The following is a 21,907-nucleotide window of genomic DNA, read 5'->3' on the forward strand; positions in this document are numbered from 1 at the left end:
TTCCGCAAGAATATGTTTTTAGTTAATTAAAAAAATAAATTGAGATCATTAATTATTATCAATAAATGGCATTAATATAATATGTATACTTTTAATTATTTCTTGATTAAAAAACAGTTAAAATTAAAAAGTAAAAAAACTGTTTTGAAATGTATTCAATATCTTCTATAGGAAAATATAGTGATTAAAACAGAATATGGACAATTTAGAATATATTATATACATATTAATTGCTTTGATGTCCTAAACAGAATTTCATTTAAGACAAACTATTACGGTAGTATTACAATGTACATATATAATATATATATATTATAAAGTTTATAGGTATATTTTCTAAACATTATATTATGAAAAACAAAATGAGTAATTAACTTATTTCTTTTTTTTATTGAAAATGGACGTCTGTATTTTATACATTTATAACGTTTCTATACCTGAAATAAATTCATCAAAATGCCCAGAACGAAACAATAATAATATCATATTGTTTTTTTGTCCAATTAAAAACGCCCATTGAACATATATTTTGAATATACCTATACCAAATACCTTTATATAAATTGTATAAGACGGTAATATTGTAAATTATAAATTTGCCATGGTTAGCAGAAAACAGCCATTTCTCTTACGATGGGGTGGTTTTATGATATATATAATTTTCTGGATTATACGATAAATTCGTTGTTTAACGTCTGTATGGCCAAAAAACAGAATACTTTCATAATAAATGCATGGTTAAACAATAAAATTGGGGTAAGCATGTTTGGTAAAACACCTTGTATACATGTGGATATGTAGAAAATGAAAAAACTGTCCATCGGCATGCGCACAGGGCCCTGCACAACTCGTATTATTATTATTATTATATTATATTATATTATGTATACCTTTTTCATACCGTTCTGACCCGCCACCGACCCGTTCCGAATGAGTGGTGAGTATTATATATATTATTTTATTATTATTATATATGTGTACGTTTCGTATTGTGTATGTGTGTGTATGTGTATGTGTGTGTGTGTGTGTGTGTTGTGCGCGAGGTGGGTGTGTATATTATGTGCGCGCAGTTCGGCTCTTCTAGCTACGCGCGCCGTACGTATCGTAAGAGTATTACAGTCCGACAGTCCGTCGAGTAAACCACGACGCCGACACGAGGACGTACATCCAATAAAAATTACGTTATTTTATATTATATTATATATTTACTGTATGTTCGTAGAATAAAAACGCCAATTTCCGTGTAGTGATTGATTCAGCATATTAAATTTTACACCGTCTCCGTTGTTGATCTATTTAAATTATTATTATTGAATTTTTTTATTTTTAATTTACCGTGTATTTTTTTTTTCAATATTTGATACTTTTTGTTAGTAGTTTTTTTCGATTAGAACAGTTTTTTTTTTTTAATTGAGATCGTACCTTTTTTCATCCGCGTGCGTTATGCCACATTCTCAATGATGATAATATTATTGTGATACGATATTGTAGATATATATAGTGCATCAAGACTCGAAGATTTGCTGCAGGTACATTATAAAATATTATAACTATTAAATGAGACTTATTACAATTTTTTTTTTTAAGTTCATAAAAAACTGTGACGAGATTTTTCACGATCAAGAAAACTAAACAAAACGCATAAATACAATCCCAGTTTATATTCACTACCTAAATAATAATAAGGGATGGGATATCAGTAATTTTCATTTGCACATAATATACTTGATTGAAATTTAAGCAGCATTAAAAAACAACGTTATCAGCGTCTTTTACTATTATTAAACTGACAGTAAGACCTATTAAATGCTTATAAATTTAAAATTATAACATTTCCATTGTGATTTTAATAAAAATAAAAACGAATTATTGGAATATTAATGAATATTACATGTATTATATAGGTGTAGTATTATTAAATGTGCCTCAAAAATAATTCAAAACTAAACGATATTTTGATTAAGTATATCGGGCACCACGTTGTGACGTGTAGGATTTATGTTACACACAATTACGTATGTACTGTAATGCTGCTTAGCGACTTCGTCAACGGTTTTACTTCTAACAGTTATAACTTTCAAACAAATGTAGCGTTAAGACTCGACTACTAGTTTAGTTATAGGCCAAGATAGAAACAAAAATGGTGTTGATTTTGTTTATTATATTTGGAATGATCGATCACGAAAAGGTGAAAGTTTCGATGTTATTATTTCTTAATTATGACGACAATAATAATTATTAATTAATAAAAGGTATAGAAAAAAACTAGGATATATCCTCCGGATACTATACTAAAGTAGGTATACGTCTACAAAATACAGGACATATATAAATATATATAATAGGCATTTGAATTTTTTTTTTTATATCTATTGACTATTTGAAATGTCTTATGTCGATAACATGTTAAATGAGACTATAAATGTGATTCTTTTTTTCCAATTATAATATATAATATTAATCAAAGTATTACCTATATAATAATATATTGTACAATTCTTCTGATTACAGACATGCGCTCGAGGCGATTGATGCACACGTGCTACAACTGCAGTAGTCGGTAGATATAGAACACCCCGAAGAAGAATGACACGTCAATTACCGTCATGAACTTTCATTCAGTCGCTGAGCTATTGCCATGGATGTTGTTGCTATTTTCCTCGACCGGCTTCACATCTCCCGTTCAAAACAAGGTAAGCTACTCGATGTTCTCCTTTCCGCGGTGCACAATAATTTAATATCTATAATATGTATTAAAATAAATCCATTTCGCGTTAACTCAAAGACAATTCAGTAAATAGCAAGTTTTCAGTCGTTGAGTAGGTACAATTTTATTATATTTGCTATCAAACTTTCAGATTCGTAATAATAAGATTATTCAATGTATTGATAAATGATATTCTATATGTATGGGTACGTTTTATGTGTAACTATAAAATTTATATTTGCAATGAAAAATGCTTTACCCAAATCTCCACGCGTCTCATTTGAAATTAATTATAATCCCCAGTTAAGTAAATATATAATATCTCACTTCGAAAATTTCATTCTGGTTTTATACAACAAAACAACACCCCCAGTTAAATAGTCGTATATACCTACAGATTTTATAACTAGGTTAATTATTATCCACGTTTCGTCTTTATACTTATACTCGACTGCATATAGTATTATTGTATTGAATGATTTTTCGAGAGAAAAAAAGATATACCCTCAAGGATCTCGGTTCACAGGCGGCACATTGTCTGGCACGTCTCGGAATAGTTTTTATGAGGTCGATTATTAGCTGGGCGTGTCTCAAACACCTTTTCATTTATAAGCCCCCGGGTGAAAAAAAAACCATATACATGCTATATCGAGTATGAGAAAAAAACATTGGTGCCGGCGAGTCTAGGGTTGACTTCACAATACAATCGGCACACCTGGCTCAAAGCGAGTTGTTTATGGAAAACCATTATTTATTTGTATCGAATGTTATATACCTGTACTCTGTAGTACCTACATACAACTTATCGACGATCTTTCAAAATAATTTATATCAATTAAATTTGCTTTATCTTATCTCTTATTGGTGGATCTTAAAATAAAATTAAATAATTTAAAAATTACTTAATCAAAAACTCACGAATTACTATGATATAAGCTAGTATATAACTAATGATTAACCCTCCATTGTATAGCAACTTAAGCTATAGATCTCTAAGGGCTGTGCATACTAGATATTTCTAAAAATATAATACTAAGAAAATTATGTTAAAAATTAATTGCAGTTAACTCTATGTATCTCTATGAAAAATACAGGTTAATAACTGATTTAATGCAGTAATAAATAATAATAGATACAGCAATTATCTATTCTCAACAATCAACATGTATATTGTCTTTATTGTTAATAATGCAAACAATCGCATTTTTATGCATACGATAATATACAATGGTTATAAATCGATATCAATATTATAATAATTGTTATAGTTTAAATAATTTCAAGACCATTAAACACAATTATAGCAGTTCGAAATATGCCTACAAACTACACCTACTTAACAAATTATTTTTTTTTTGCACAACGAATTTAAATTTAAATTTAAAAAAAAATTAAAATATACTAACTGTAAAATTATATTTTAAAACATGAAATATACCTATTTAATTGTCCATACCCGTGTAAGCAGGTATATATACTAATATATTATCTATTATAATATATAAATATGATGTAAATATTCGGTCCAAGTACATGATATTTATATTAATATGGTTTTAGGACGATGAAATATATTATTAGAGGGATGGATCATACGGAGTAAAGGTTAAATATTAATCCCCTATTCCAGGAAAATTTACGTATAATATACCTACTAACATATTTTATGAAAATAATTTATTAAAATTCACTTTTTATGTTTATTATTGATGAATTAAATACCCCGCAGAACACTTAGGTAATTCACGTTCATTCGTCTAACGATTGATGATTATAATTGTATTATATTATACATAATCAACTATGGGTTGAACTCACCGGGCAAAATAAAAGAATACTTGCTTTCATAATATTTTGTCTTCGATTGAAATATTCTATATTTCTAAACAATATAATACATAGCTAATATAGTCGAAAACCAGTTTTTGTCCAAATTCCTATACAATCGAATCCGTTTGCAGGACTACGTTATCGTTTTAAATGTTCAACGATTTTGCGGTGCTGCACATACGTATTTGGTATTTCGATCCCTCCCGTCCTGTAATACAACACACATTATATTATTATCATTATATTGTGATGAGTATTCGAATATACTTATATACATTTATTGGACGTCGCCGCCGTTCTTCCGTTAACCTTTTTGGTATAGCTAGTAGGTACCTACATATATATTATAATATATCATCTCCACTTTATGGACGTTGGCCACCGCATTATATTATATGCGTATGTAAAACGAAGACGAAATGCGGTGGCGAGTAAAATTACAATGGAAACCTTTGAAAACCTGTGTGTTGTCGTATGTATCACAAAACCATAACCTTGAAAAAAAAAATTACAACCATACGCGCGTGCGCGCATCACATATACACATTTATATATATTATATACATTTATAATATTATTGCGCTCGAAGAGATTATCCAAATCGGTCGAAGATGAAAAAAGAACACGTAATAAATCTCTAATACATATAGGTATACGGTGTATCCAATTCGAATAGTGCATTTATATTGTAAAAGTGGACCCAAATAAATCACCACCACAGGAGGAATAAACATCCGTTACGACAGTGAAGCTGTGTTGTATTTAGGTATCTAGTATTCTTGCGACTTGATAAAAAAAAAAAAAACGAATCGTTTGTTGTATTTTTACTTACATATAGTTATATGTATATGTAATATATATACATATAAATTTTCATATTATTGACTCTTTAAATCGACTAAAATAATACCATTATTCTTAGTACAATACTAAGAAACTAATTTAAATATTATAATTCAATATAGGTACCTAGTTAGGTATATTTTATTCTTTTAAACTTTTAAAGTGATTTATAAACTCTGGACACCAATGATAATATGTATGATACCATGTATACCCAAAATGCTAATTCTTAAGTTTGGAGGATTTTTTATCGTGACAAATGATAAAACACTTAGATATTAATAAAAAAAATATTGCTGACAACTATTACGTCTACCCGATTTAAGTAAATATCCAGAACTTAACATTAGAAATATACATCTTATAGTTTTACAATAAAACATTAAATACATACATTATAGTATGTTGTATACAGTTATTGAACTTGTTAAATAATTATGATCAATATTATATTATACATTACACACTAAAACTTTAACCCGGGTGTAAATATAGGTATATACTGTGTCCCAACCCGCCATAAATAGCTAAGGATGAATAATATAATATACTATATTATATATTATATATACACAATATAAACGCATATATTCAACAGTAAGCTTTGCAAGCTTCTTAATTTTATTGGTGAAATCGTGTATGCAATTGCAGATATATACCAAGTCAGACAAGTCTTACACTTTTCAGTTCTGACAGAAACACACAATATAATACGCTCGCTCTTGTCCGTGTGTCTATATATTTTTGCATTAAATGTGTAAAGCTATAATACATATTTATTACTACACGTACCTTATATAAATATATAATATATAACATCTGTATATTATATACCTACTGCTTTAGACGAGTACAGTCGTGGCGGCTATCCAATTAATATCATTTAGAGGAGACCGGTTGTCGTAAAATTATCATCTTATATAGAGTTATTAATAAAACACCTATACATTATTTATGAAAGAAAAAACACAGTGTTAAAACTGGTTTATATTTCACAGTTCGCTGATCAGAGACGCACTGCAGTGTATAATATGTCGTGTAAGTAGCAGCTATATAATATATTGTAATACTGCATTATTATACGCAGATATACTGCAATAATTTAAGAATCCGTTTTATTCTTGCGATAAATTGAAATTTGCTGGTTTGACGTCTGAAACAAAAACTTTATATTATTTTCGAAACAAATTAAAACCAGTAAAATGATAAAAATTCTTCTTAAGATCTTAAACGATCTTTATTGGGTTTTATTGTTTTGCAAAAAACATGCAATTATACGTGTAAATCAAATTATTAGTTTCCAACCACACATAATATCCATATTCCTTACGCTTTATTGCAGTGGTGTAAGAAGACTTGCTATAGCGCCCCTGGCAAACGTAAAACCTTGACCTTTTTACTAATTAAAAAATTGATATTTTTTTTAACCTTTAATTTTACTAATTTGAAATTTCTCTAATTCTCTAGCTACGTCACTGGGCTTTATTATAAACTATTAAACTGTTTTTTTACTATTACTTAAACTTAAACTACCAACTTTCGAAATTTAGGTGCAAAAATCTAACATAATATCTATTTTTGATTGCCTATTTAAAAAACGTTTTATCACATATAAGGAGTAATATTTTGTATTAATACTAAATAATATTTTTGGTAAACTTTTATATTATTATTATATTTTTCAATTTTTTACGGCCTACATTAATAGGTATGTGATTTCTATAATAATTAATAGGTATATGTATGAAATAAACATAATATCCTTTAAAAAACAAAATAATATTAACCTGAAAATAAATGTTCTAAAACAAACCACAACCAAAGCAATTTATAATAGCGTGATATTAGTACTAGGTGCCATAATGCTGTCATAGGCTCTACATTATGGAAGGCGGAGGATTATAGATGATTTTGATGAATATAAGAATTATCTTTCTAATAATGTTATATCATATAATATATTTGTACGTCATGTATCCATAGAACTTATATTAAGTATAAAATCTATGCACGTATCTCATCAATTTTTTTGATGGAAGTGGTGATTAAAACAATCCTTAGCTAGTTCCTTTAATTCAAAACCTTTTGCACCTATTACTCTGTTTAATGATAATTACTAATTATTAACTCTTAAATAATATCAATAATTCATCAATATAATACATATTATTTTGGATTATAATTATCTTTTTTCATATTAAATAATAATATACAATCTATGTCAAAAAGAGTAAGAACCCTGAACCACAATAAGTTTTAAGTATATAATAATATGTTTATGTGATAAACATAAAACTGATAAGTGAATAATAAGTATAAAACGAATAGATTACAATTTTACAACATAATATTGCACACATGCAAGTACCTATATAAATTTTAATACTGGACAGTGAATTTATTTTGGTATTATCAACAATAGGTGTACCAATGTATCTTATATAACACGCTTATGAGTTATGAGTTTATGCCTGTAGTCTATCGTCTATCCACGTAGCTGGTGGATTCTAGTATACAAAAGACGATTACCTCGGGAAATTAATGAAAAAATTCGTTAAATTTTTTCCCCGAAAACCCAATTCGCTAACAAAAAAGGTCTTTTGCATTAGCATTTAACAACAAAACCAGTTTTTTCTTACATATACATAACTATAACGAGTACCTACCTAAATACGTCCAACCTACAGCTATGCGTTCCACGTTCTTTTTCCGATTCCCGCTACAACGTCTGTAGCGATCTTATGATGGCGCCAACAAACTATATTAAAAAGCCGAAATGCATTTCAGATAATTTTTTTTCTACCCTGTCATCGTATTCTCGTTCCACCCGATAATAAAACTAGTTTCTTAAATCGTTTCTGAGTACCCGTTGTCGTAAAATAACATTTTTTTCCATCCACCCATTGTCCGTAGTATAATATTATAATATTATTTATTACATGCAATAATATTGTAATATATTTATAGTTGTTTGTTAATTATTATATGATATAACTATTGAAAATTAAAACAAAATGGGTACAGTCTATTACTTCATTACTGTTGAAAATATACAACAAGTTGAGAAAATAAATAACGTACATTTTATGTATAAATATAATATTATGTTTATTATATATTATATGGGAAGTTTAACTTCCTCAAGTAAAATAAATTATTTCATGCATCTGTATTCTGTATTATATTGAAAAAAAACGTATCAAATAAATTATATATTAGAAATACTACATAGACGCCTAGTATCATATATAAATATTATAATAATATAAGTGTGTACGATTGTGTCTACAGGAATTCGATTGCAAAGGTCGAGTGGAACGATGCGAGAGGAAGAAGGCGGCCGCCAGGAGACCAGTGTGCGGCACTGACAATATTAGCTACCCGAGTAGATGCGCCTTGCTGCGAGTCCGATGCTTTAACGACTCGCTGTTGCGTGTTAAGCATCGGGGACGATGCAAAGGTAATTTATTTTAACATAATGTAATAATAATAAACTATATTGTGTGGTGTAACCTGAACTTTTTGCTATTTACCTATCACGGTAATGTATTACGAAGGAATATTATAATACAATAATAATCGTGTGACAGTTTCTCTTGTGAAGTCAAAAAAAGTTAATTTGTTTACCATATAAATTTTGTGTTATTTCTCTTAGTATCTAAAGAAGTAAAAATAATAAAAACGCAATACAATTATAATATATCTAAAGATAATAAGAATAATGATTATAATAAATTTGCTTGTCCCTTACAAACATTTTATAAACTTATGAAATGCATCCATATATGCATATACTTATATTATCATATTATATAACTACATAAGTATTTACTTTGTTGTACAATTGTACATACATCCAAATCATACATAGCTATGATATATTATTATACATGTCATGATAACATGATTATCTAATAGTTTACTAAATGTATTTAATATACCTACATATGAATATATGATAAAATACTTAGCTAGATACGTGTATTTGATTTTACAATGCTGTAGGCGTGTATATTCCTTTTAAAAAATCATAAAAAAATGTCCATAACCTCGTTCCAATTGTATCAATTAAATGGTTCAATTTTTAAATTCGACAGAAAAAATATGGGTCTTCATGATTCATACTTCAGAACCTAGCTGCAGAATTTTTTAACGTTTACCTATGAATGATTAAAATATTATATGCACGGGTGGTCTGTAATGTTTACACAATTAAAATAAAACAATTATTTATGAAATACCTATATTAACGTAAAACTTAAGAGAAATTAAAAAAAAAACCACCATCAATTCATCCTACACCAAACTAAAATTTGTTAAAATTATCATATTCAATGAATTATCGTACACATTTGACTATATATTTTGATTCCTTTAAAGAGTATACAATTTGTGTCTATAGTCCAAAACATAATAGTTTTTATAAAAAAAAGTAATTTCCTAAAAATATTATGATTTATCACTTATAATAATAAAAAAATTAAAGGATTCAATCACACCAGAGAGATATCAAATATTAATATAACATAGTGTATTAAAAATTTAGAAATATTCAATGTTAATAAATTATAATGGCCATTGGCAGAGGCAGACTGCGGAGACGCCCACGTATTTTTTAATAGACAAACTTCGTCTAATTTTCCTGAAACGACTAATTAATACTACACTCTAATTAATCTCAAACAATATTTAATTTGAGTGGTTAATACCTACATATTTGATATTATATATATTTACTATAATATAACGAAATAACAATTAGACATTTTCATAGTATAATATAACTCATATTGGGTCTCTTATATCCCAATCTATTGGTCTAGGCTGGCTCACAATTTTAATTTTCACCGGCCCAGAAATATAAATCTTCACAACGCCCCTAGCCAGTCCACCACTGGCCATTGGGTGATATTAAATCGATTAAATGCGTAATTTCAGATTAGTATAATATATCTTATTAGTTATTTTACATAAAATATTGTCATATACATTAAATAATAAATAATACATTTTTTGTATTATTTTTTAAAAATTTATAAAATTACTTATAATTAATTCTTATTAGTTACTTTTTGAATATTTGTTCGTATTTTTTTTAGAAGTGTTATAATTTTATATCCATATTATGTTAGACTTGTTTATGATACTTCTAAAAAAAAAAAACGTACAAATATTCAAAAAGTAACCAATAAGAACTAATTTTAAATGATTTTATACATTTTTTAAAATAATAAAAAAAAATGTATTATTTATTAAAATTGACATGGCTCTTATTCAGCCAATTTTGAATTTATAACCATAACTGATACATCAAAATTGCTTTAAAAAATAGACCTATCCGAATATGGTGATCAAAATAGGTGTTGCTATTAAAACAAAAAAAGTTTTTACTGAGCATGCGCAGACCAAAATTTCAAAAATTTTTGGAGTGTATCGAAAAATGTGTATTTATATACCAACTGTTTGTAAAAAAAAATCAATTTATTCCAAAAATATTTGGCCGAGAAATTCAGTGTTCCCTAAATTGGTGAATACACTGTATTGAAGATAAGCTAATCTATTTTACAAACTTTCTAATTTATGAAATTATCTAATTTTCGATCCTAATCCATCAATTTTCAAAAATCTAGTATGGAAGTCAGATGATTTTATAATTCTCATCAATGATTCAACATTTCTTAAACATAATTTTTTTTGTATTCTGCTAAATTACTGCAGATGTATAATATTATATTTACTTACCTATATGGCTACAAATAAACATAATCATAAACGAAAAAAAATTAATTCAATCTGTGAAAATCGTTAATAGGTACATAGATCTTATATATTTTTTTTCGACTGTATTTGTTTTAATATATCTCAAACTATTAACAGTACTATATTATTCACTTGAAAGACCTGTACTTTAATATGGGACCATAATCAGCTGTATTTAGTTAATAAATTAGAAGAGGAGAAGTTTTTTACTTTTTTATGACTACAAAATTACGATACCTACTTTATAAAAGTTTTTGAAACAATATTGCGGGGTTAATCATTAAACACCAGACGATTAGTATTCAACGTTAATTTTGTTTATAAACTTTTAAATTGTGATTGGTGATATTGATTGCTTAGAATAATTATTAGTTTTATAATTATTAATAATTATTATCATTGTTTAAATTCGAAATTTATGTATATTTTCTTTTTTTGATATGTATTACCTCATTTCCTTACAATTTATTTAACGATTTTGCTTTTCATTTCACTGTACTCATTTACTCCTTTGGTGTGTTATTTATTTATTGATTTCTTAACACATATATTATTATTATTATATAGCTATAATGTACTTACCATCCATATTCATTATACTTATTTTTCTCTTGGGAATAGATTGTATAATTCTTTAAGAAATGAAAAATAATATAATACGTAATTTAATATACACTACCTATAACTACTGTAGGTATGTAGGCTCATGTATAATACATCTGAAGACATATATCTCCAGCTTTATTATGTAAATCGCGAACGTCCTATTAAAATGACACGTACCTATACCAATGCTTGAAAACTATATTAAAAAAAAAAAAGATAAAAATATTATTACCACCAGTTTTCCGTCTACTTATAATAGATAATATATTTTAATCAACATTTTTAACCTCATTAAAGATAAAAAATAATTCTATACTTACATTGACAATAGGTAGTTAATTACTTTGAAGACAGAATTTTCACCAAGTATTTACGTTATCATTTTCTAGATAAGATATTATTTTCAACGTATGTTAATCTTTTTATGCTATTTATAGATTTATAAACATTAAAAGTTTTGATTTTTTTTTCAATTTTTGTTTGTTAAAATTTTGATTTGTGTGTGAGATACTTTGAAAATTGAATACAAGATTCTTCATGAGTTATTTTTTTAATATTTAAAAATTATCGATAATACTAGGTACTTACAGTTTATGATATCTTATAACGCTTAGTGGGAACTAAGAATATATACATCGGAGAAACTCACCTAGTTTTTTTTGCATGGATTTTTTTAAAGTAAATGATTTTTAATTCTTATAATTAAATATTAGTAATTTTAAATAGCTCATAAATAATTCTCGCCATACATCATATATTATATTAAATCATACTTTTTACTATTGAGTCTAAACAAAAAAATATAGTTTTTATTACATGCAACAGTAAATCGTAAATAAGTAATATTAATATACCTGTTTTAAACGCTTAGTTATATCATTATTAAAATATTTGTAGTTGATTTTAGATATTTTAAAAATTAAATGAAGTTTGGTGTATTAAAACTGTTGATTTAATATAGAAAAGCAACCCTGTTGGGTGGATCATACAACGAAATCAGTTGATCCAACACGAACACCGGACTCGTATATGCCCCGATGCAAAGCAGACGGCACATATTTCCGGATTCAATGCCATAAAAAGGAAGGATATTGTTGGTGTGTAACACCTGCAGGAAAAGTAGTGTCCAACACCATTGTTCGAGGACAAAAGCCCAAATGTGATAACGGCAGAGGTTCGTTTGAAATTATACTTCAGTAATACCCATACATGCTTACTCTTGTTTTGTCAAACTCTATTATGTAGTATTGTATTTTAATAGGTAAATGGCGAAGAGGTTCTTTGCAGAAAGGAGGTAATCACAGAAGAGGTAAACAAATTTACAATACATAATTAGTGTAGGTATAATTCAAAAGAGTAAAATATATAAATTATTTTATATATTAGATAGCATAATGTTACATATTTTATCAAATAAATATCTAAAGTAAAATAAAACATAAAATGATTGAATCAAATATACCATTATACCAATAACCATCAATAGGTATAAAACTTATTAAAATTAATCATGTGCATATTATTAACAAAAATCATAGTTATTGTATTATTTATAATTGTAATAAGTAAAAGTTAAAATTTAAACCAAACCTCTTAAATAAAAATTTCAGGATTTAAATTTTAATGTTAAAACATATAAAATAAGTATTTTTCAAACATTTGAATTGAATAGTAGGAACATTTTAATTTTAAATTTCGTACATTTCAATATTCAACATCATCACATATTTATTTAAATATAGGATGTATACAATTATAATATAATTATCTACTTAAACTTTTGATTCTTAAACTTCTTACAATGTGTTAAGATTTAAAATGTTTAAGATCTCATGCGTTGCAATATTTCATATATAATATTATTAAAATATAATTATAGAGTTATAAATAAGAGAAATTTAGTTAGTTAAAAAAAAAAATTGTTTTAACGTATTTAATATTGACATACCTACTTGTGCATTTGATTAAGTATTTAAAAGTTTTAATTTCGATATTATATATTGTGATAAAGTAATGTGTATACCTTTCTTCCTCCCTCAAAAAAAAAAAAAAATTCTCGTTTTAAAAACTTTGTTTATACATGAATATATTTTAATGCTATTTCGCTAGCTACATCATATATTATTATGTATTTATGTGAAAAAGGATAGATTATAAATTTCAGTGTAACGTCCAATAACCTCTGTGAGTCACAAAGTGTCTTATCTATAAGCACTCTAGACATTATATTTAGTATAAATAGATGTTAGGTATAAATATAGACTTAACAATAATTATAAACAAATTGTTTCCCTGTTTTTAGAATGCAGTAAAAACGATAAAGCAATATTTGTCAATAATTTAGTCAGAATATTCAAAACGGAATATAATCGAGAACAATACGCAGCATTAATGAATGGTATAGTAATTAATGTTATTCTTAATAAATTATATGAGTTTATATATTATATATATATTAAGATGTACGCAAAATATTTCTATTAAGTTAGAGTTCTCATTATTATCAATATTTAATGATATTGTAGATTATTACATATAACTTAATTACTAATCTATCTAACTGACCATAAAGTATACAAATATGTATTCGTTAACTATTAGAGGGAAAATATATAGGTGTTACCTACTTCATAGGTACTTATATAAATATTAGTATATATATATTATATATATGAAGTTCCTATTTTCCTGTTAACTATAATGTTAAAATAGAAGAACAATATCTATTACACTCATCGACTATCAATAATATCATGTCTATAAAAGCTTATACTTACCAGTTACCAGAAAATTTACATATTAGTTATTAGTGTTCATCGATGTATTAAAATATTAAGATTAAAAATGTACCCAACATTTTATTTATAATAAAAACTCACAAACGTAATAATTGCCTAAAATATCTGTTTGTTGATTTCAACAAAAATAAGACAGAAAAATAATTTTTAAATGTGTCATTCGGATACATTTTGCAGGAGAGGAGCTGTATACTCTGTATAGGCATAAATTCGTATAATTCATTATACCGTTTAAATATACTCTATATAGGTATAAGTATAATTATACCACTTATTGCTTAAGTATACTATAGATACATGCTTTCATTATTAGTTTTTATAAATATTATGTATTAATAATTTTATTGAAAAAGTACTTTTAAACTTACTGATAATAATTATTAATTACAAACATAAAATGTTACTTATATACTTAACTATATTTATATACATAGCAGGTGACCGTTCTCTGTTGGATCCGACTACGTTGGACAAACGAGCATTTGAATGGAAATTCAATACTTTGGACACAGATAAAAACGAAAGCCTTACTAAAATAGAATACAGAGAGCTAAAAAGACTAATTCGCAAAGTGGTCAGGCCCAAGAGATGTTCCAGGACGTTTATTCGTTCATGTGACGCAGACCATAACAACGAAGTGTCAAAAATCGAGTGGACAAATTGTTTGTCGAATGACGGTAAGCCACCATTGACAGAGATAATTATATTTATAATATTATGTAATAATATATACTAGGTATGCATCTCATATTTGCTCCGCCAACAAATTTTTCTAATTCTTGTTTTTAATTATGTTTTTGGATCAATTATTATTCCTTTATCAAAATTCCACTATTTTAGTATGTTACCTACCTATATACACTTTGATGATATTATATATAGTAGATATTAAATTATTTATACTCAAAACACATTTTTTTAAATTATCATTAAAAAATTAATGTCCTCAAGTAGGTATTAAAATAGGTAGGTAGTTATTAGTTTTAAAAGTTTTACGATTTTAACACGTGGGTGGCAGATCATAATTTTTGTAGGCTGGAGCTATACAAGGCATATTCCGCCGCGTTTCGAACGCTACGTGCTCTGCGGTATTTACCGTGGCGTTTCCGTCGAATTAAAAATGCATTGGTTTATATCGGAGTAACTATACACGGGGACGTAATACGCGCTGCAATTTTATTACTTCAACATTCATCCACCAAAATGCAAGCCAGATTGCGTTTTCCGCAGCGGATGAAAACGCGGCGTATTACATCCATCGCGTATAGCTACACCCAACCTAACCGATATAAACCAACGCATTTTTAATTCGACGGAAAACACCGCCGGAATACGCAGCGTTCGAAATGAGGAGAAATACTCCGTGTTTAGCTCCGGCCTTATTGTGTACAATTCAATTTATTTAAGATATCATCATCTTTATAAAACATAGGTAGGTACTAAAATTTGAATAAATATGTATATAGCATTATATATTTAAAAGGAATGAAAAATGAAAATAAATAGTTTTGCAGGTTTTAAATGTAAAAGTATTTGTTTTAAAAGGGGGACATTTACAAAATACAAACAGACAAACAGTATATTTATAAATTAAATTATTAAGTTATAATGTAATATAAAAAATGTTGTTGCCGTGAAAGTTGCACATTCACCATGTGTGACTTAGATAACTTATTTTTAACTGCACGTTAAGTAATTTAATCTCCATACCTATTAAATTAGGTATTAACTTTGAGCTTTTAAGTTAAATATATTGATTTTTAACTAGATATACCCTTACAATTCAACGTTTTAAAATTTGACTTAAGTTAACTAATTCCAGTTAATTTTTTCATTAACTTGCCTATTTTTACCATGATTGTGTTAATATCCAGTTAGATTGTATAAATATATTGTATACTTATATTATTTATTTGTAATAATTATCAGAGACATTGGGCAAAAAGTCATCGACAACCTCGACTACGACGACGACCACCACTACTACTACGACCACCACTACAACCACAGAAATCCCCTCGTCAGAAGACTACGAAGACAAGGAAGACGGTGGAATCGGACTTGAGGAAGCCGATCCTGAAGACAGTAAGTACAAATATGACGATATATCTGACTAGTGTCCATACATATTAGGTACCTATACATATTGTATAATATTATGTTTGATCTTTTCGTCGATAACGCAACACGATAATAATGAAATACTTTTTGTATTCGCAGTACTACAAGAAAGCGTAGCTACGCTTAGTGGTACTCTTCCAGGTTTAATGGCCGAAGGCGACCAAGAGGAAGAGGCTGAAGGTATTTTTGTTCATTGATATAAAATTATTAAAACAATACAATGTATAAATGTATAATCGATACAATATAATAGGGAACAAGACTACTTTACCGGGCGGCCTTATTTTTTCAATTTTTTTTTTTTTTTTTGAAAAGGGGTGTTTTAACGAGTTAAGAATGATGGTTATTAAATAAAATTGGTGGAAATAATTAGTTTTTAAGTTATGCGCGTGTATCGGCATTCGTCGCTACGCTCCGCAAATCGAAAATATTCCTTGATTTGCTATGCAACGCCACCTCAAGTAGGCATTGGGTTAAAATATATTTTAGGGTACTATTTTTACAATTTAAAACGTTAAAAACAGTAAAAAAAAAATTCAAACAATAAAATCATTAATCACGGCGTTGAAACCGCCGTTATTGAGGTATTTAAATTTTAGGGTATACAATATACAGAAATAACATTGTAAACCGTCGTAACTTAAAAACTTATTATTTCCACCAACTTATTTTAGTACCATCGTTCTTAAGTCTTAACGCGTTAAAAACAAACCTTTTAAAAAAAAAAAAAAAATTGAAAAAATAAGGTCACCCAGTAGAGTAGTCTTATACCTATAATAGTATCTATCTACATAATATTATACTTCAATGTATGTTCTCACCTACTATTTACGACTTACACACTGAAATAATAGATACCTACCCAGTTAAATATTAATTATTACCAACAGATGAGCACAATTTAACATAAAACACATTTAACATAATTTAACTGAATAATTAGTAAAGGTACTTACACAGTTACACTTGATGATTGATGTAGGGACACCTCGACCACTGCTGCGCCAATTTGAGTACAAACATTATTAATAACAATAATTCCATAAAAACTTTTTACGGTCTTTCAAAGTATTTGTAAATTCGATCACTCCAATAAATTTAAGATAAAAAATAATTGCACATTTAAAAAAAACACAAAAAATCATGATACGGCGTTGTAAACTTTTGAGTGTTGTGAGCGTATTGTGTATATAAAAAACGTGAAATCTCAAATTCCAAAATGCTTTAATTTTTAAACTAAGTTCAACCTAATTGCACCATCGTTCTTAACTCGTTGATTTACTTGAGTTTCCAAAAAAAAAAAATAGAAAAATTCACTCGGATTGTAAACTAGAATTGTTCCCTTACATTATTTATTTTATTTTTCTATACTCCAAAGTCCAACAACGTCAAAGAAAAAACGAAGACGATTAGTAGGCAATATGACTAATAAGTATCACTGATAACTGACCCGTGTCCTCCGCATGCGGGAAGCGTGCCATTTACGGCACCATTTTATGCATAAAGTCAGGTTTTCGCCAAGTACACCGTTCGAGTTGTGTTCTGTTTATCTAATACGTATCCCGCCAAATGACCAACATATTATAGGTACACGTTACTACAGTGTTACCTAAAAGTTTAACCGTAAATATTCAATTTCGCAGTTCACGCGACACGGATAAGTGGTTACCGCCGTTACACGGCTTGAGCGTAGGTATTCATCATTAACCGTAAACCGCGTTAGGTACACTAAAGACGGTTTATTTTTTCACAGTTGTATCTGCGTGCGGGTTATAGCAAAGCACATCTAAATAATCGAGTTTTTAAACGATAATTGTGAGATTCGGTAAAGGAATAATTGCGAATGTAAACAAATAACAATCGCTAAAAAATCGACGAATTGCAGAAAAGCCGTTCATCTTATGGTAGAAGCAGAAAAATTAGTGTTGTCTTTGAATTATTACATTTAAAAATGTAATAGTAACTGATATACCTAGATATAATATACCATATCTGCAAGAAGCAATGTAATAGGCTTCGAGCGACTGAAGTGTATGTAACAAAAAAGATCAATGATTTTTTGAAAGTATTACTGACTACTGTACCTACGTATGTCGTATATAGGTACTATATTATATACCTCATATTATGTCCTCATAAGGTTTTGTTCAACAATATTTGTCTCATTATCGAGTAATATATGTATGAAAATATCATAGAGAGGCATAAACATAATATAATGTCTATGATAAATATGCTTAACCGTTATCCATAAAAATTATTTACAATTCACATACCTAATTATGCTATACAAATCGTCTAATTTATTTTTGAAAAATTATTTCGTGATTTCTCATCTATGAAACATAGTACAATATTTTATTCTTAATAGGTAGATACTGAATACTTACTAAATACTTTAAAAAAATATTAATAATACAATTTTTTAAACAAATTTCCTGCATTTTTCACGAACGCGAATACTACGGAGTCTGGTCCTTGTTCTCCTAAATACGGTCTGTAAGAAGAAGGAGTAAAGTATAAGCGTTTTCATGAAAATTATGTAGGTAGAATGAATTATGTGTACGGTGAAGGGAAAGTGTCATAATTGTCACTAAACGTTTTTATTAAAAGCCTAAAAAATCATGGTAATTATTTGAATGTTTTCTCAATTTTAAAAGTATATTGTATAAGTTTGAACCCTTAACCCTCATCCAAGCCGCTAAATAGATCACAAATGCGACCATACAACAATTAAAATTATGTTATTATTAGATGGGTTCCTACCTACTTTACCTAATAACATATTTATGAAACAATAGGGATATTGCTGAGAGAACCCCCAGCTGGCTCGTTACCTAATTAATATATTAAAAATGAAGAACAATTTCTCTTTTATCTATTAATTATGATCACCATGTTATCCATTAGAATAAAATCGCATCTATACAAAAATAAAATACTATAGTGAATAATTTATTATACATAATATTAAGAAACAAAAAATAATAATTTCGTAAGACATGGAAATATTACGATGTTTTTATTATTTTTATATTCTTAACTTTATCAATATTTTCTTACTGAGGATAAAAATTTTAATTTGAATTGCCGTTTAAATATCAAAATTGATAGATATTAGGTACTAATGACGAATCGATACTTTTTCAAAAATTATTAACAGAAATGTAGGCTTTTCAGGTTTCAAAGTTTAGTTTCAAAAATATAAACGAAACCGCATACCAGCTGCTGAGTGTACAAAGATCACGGTTTTAAGTACTTATATATAGATTCGTTCATTATCATTATCATTATTCATTAATATACACTTAAGAACAATCAAAATAATTTAAAGAACTTATATCAATTAGGTTCGACTTGCAAACGATAAACAAAATCACGAAATAGGTAACTTTTGAAACCCATGATCTAAAGCTATAAGTATTGACAATTGCATTGACAATGTATCTGCTATTTATAACTACCTACACTACATAAAGTAATATTGAATACTAAATCGTACAACTTTCACAAACATAATTTGTGAAGTTTAGTTACAAAAAAAAGAATACATACCTACATAATATAATAAACATATTTTATAGATAGTATTATGAATACGATTTACATGTACCTACATACCTACGCATAATTTAGAGTTTATTTATGTTCTAAAATTAAATTTGTTTTTCAGTTAACGATTGTTTAATGGACAGGCAGGAAGCATTAGATGATCCATCGACTTCATCTCATAAGTACATACCAGAATGTACAACAGATGGAAGGTATAAACGTGTTCAGTGTTACAAATCAGTTGGTAAGTAATCATTAGGTTTGATAGAATTAGTGAAATTTAAAATATAGTATTTTATTTTTGAGTGGTATTGTATTTAACTCAGGTTATTGTTGGTGCGCACAAGAAGACACCGGAAAACCAATACCAGGAACCTCAGTGAAAGATTCTAATCCTAAGTGTGATGGTATTCCTTTACTTTCCCGGCCAATGAAAGGCTGCCCTGAGCATAAAAAACATATTTTTTTAAAAGAACTTATGGATTACCTAAAACAAAAACACAGGTTTATAATGCATAAATAACACATTTAATTTTGTGTGATTAAGACATAATAATTGTTCTAATATTTTGCTTATATATAAATTTTCAATTATTACAGTAAAAACGATAATACGTCATTTTCTAATGACTATGAATCAATAATCTCAGACATTTTTCATTCTTTGGATACAAATCATAATAAAGTAAGTGGATTCGTGTGTATTAGCAACAAATTTTCTGTTGATACATAATATTATAATAATATTAACATTTAAAACTGTCATAAATTGCTTTTAATAATAAAAGGTGTTGGAGCGTAAAGAATGGAAGAGTTTTCGCGAAGAAATGGCAGCAAACAACAAACTAAAAAGATGCGGAAAAAAAATGCCTCGACATTGTGATGTAAATCATGATAATAAAATCGGCTTTACTGAATGGTTGAACTGTTTAAATGTTAACCATGTTCAGACTCAAACACAACCGAATGGTAAACTTTTATACAAATTATATTGTCGTCAAACATGTGTTTGAAAAATTCTTATTTATTTTTTTTCAGAATCCAGCACAACAATAATTGCTAAAAGAAGAGGTCCTAATCCACTTGAATCATATCTTAAGGGTGATGACTAAACCAAACAGCAGACAGTTTTGTTCTGAAATGAATAAAAATCAATAGAATACAGCAAAATTAATTTTTATTAAGACTGTTTGTAAATCATGATTTAACAGCTTGATCATACTATTACTATTATATTTCATATATAACATATATACTGTATATTATATAAACTTTTTTTCTGAAAATACTATATTGCTTTTTTAATATTATAATATATATATATTTTTTTTTTGATTTTTATTTAACTAATTTATAATAAAATAAAAGTTTTATTATTAATAGAGTTCAAAAAATATTTGGATTTATTTTCATACTTAGAAATAATAAAACTACATAATAATAATTAAAGAATATAATATTATAAATGTTAAAATAATAAAATAAGATAAGTAGTGTTAAAAAATTTGAAAAGTTTTTAAAATATTTATATTAAAAATTAAAATATAAGGCCCAGTTGAGTCATAAATCTAAACATTATATCACAGATTATACAAAATCAAAATTGTATGAATTGTATTAAATAAATTGTTAGCTTTGGCTTAGGATTTTAAAACTTAAGTAACTTTATATACTGGATTAAAGCTTTGAC

The 21,907-nt window shown here is 27.3% G+C and overlaps 1 protein-coding gene across 2 annotated transcripts; it reads left to right on the forward strand.

Annotated features, from left to right (window-relative positions):
- Nucleotides 1-1,079: 1,079 nt before the first annotated feature.
- Nucleotides 1,080-21,547, forward strand: LOC114132386 (SPARC-related modular calcium-binding protein 2). 2 transcript variants are annotated; one of them, XM_027997835.2, is made up of 14 exons: nt 1,080-1,529; nt 2,512-2,693; nt 8,672-8,840; nt 12,708-12,920; nt 13,008-13,055; nt 14,049-14,144; nt 14,979-15,221; nt 16,474-16,629; nt 16,765-16,845; nt 20,339-20,461; nt 20,544-20,721; nt 20,818-20,902; nt 21,006-21,186; nt 21,256-21,547. In XM_027997835.2, the coding sequence occupies exons 2-14, from the start codon at nt 2,607-2,609 to the stop codon at nt 21,327-21,329; spliced, it is 1,734 nt and encodes a 577-aa protein (XP_027853636.2). In that variant the 5' UTR covers nt 1,080-1,529; nt 2,512-2,606; the 3' UTR covers nt 21,330-21,547. The 2 variants fall into 2 exon arrangements, with proteins under 2 accessions (XP_027853636.2, XP_027853637.2); XM_027997836.2 differs by having other exon boundaries at nt 14,982-15,221.
- Nucleotides 21,548-21,907: the final 360 nt, after the last annotated feature.

Source organism: Aphis gossypii, chromosome 3 (assembly GCF_020184175.1).
Source record: "Aphis gossypii isolate Hap1 chromosome 3, ASM2018417v2, whole genome shotgun sequence".
NCBI lineage: Eukaryota > Metazoa > Arthropoda > Insecta > Hemiptera > Aphididae > Aphis > Aphis gossypii.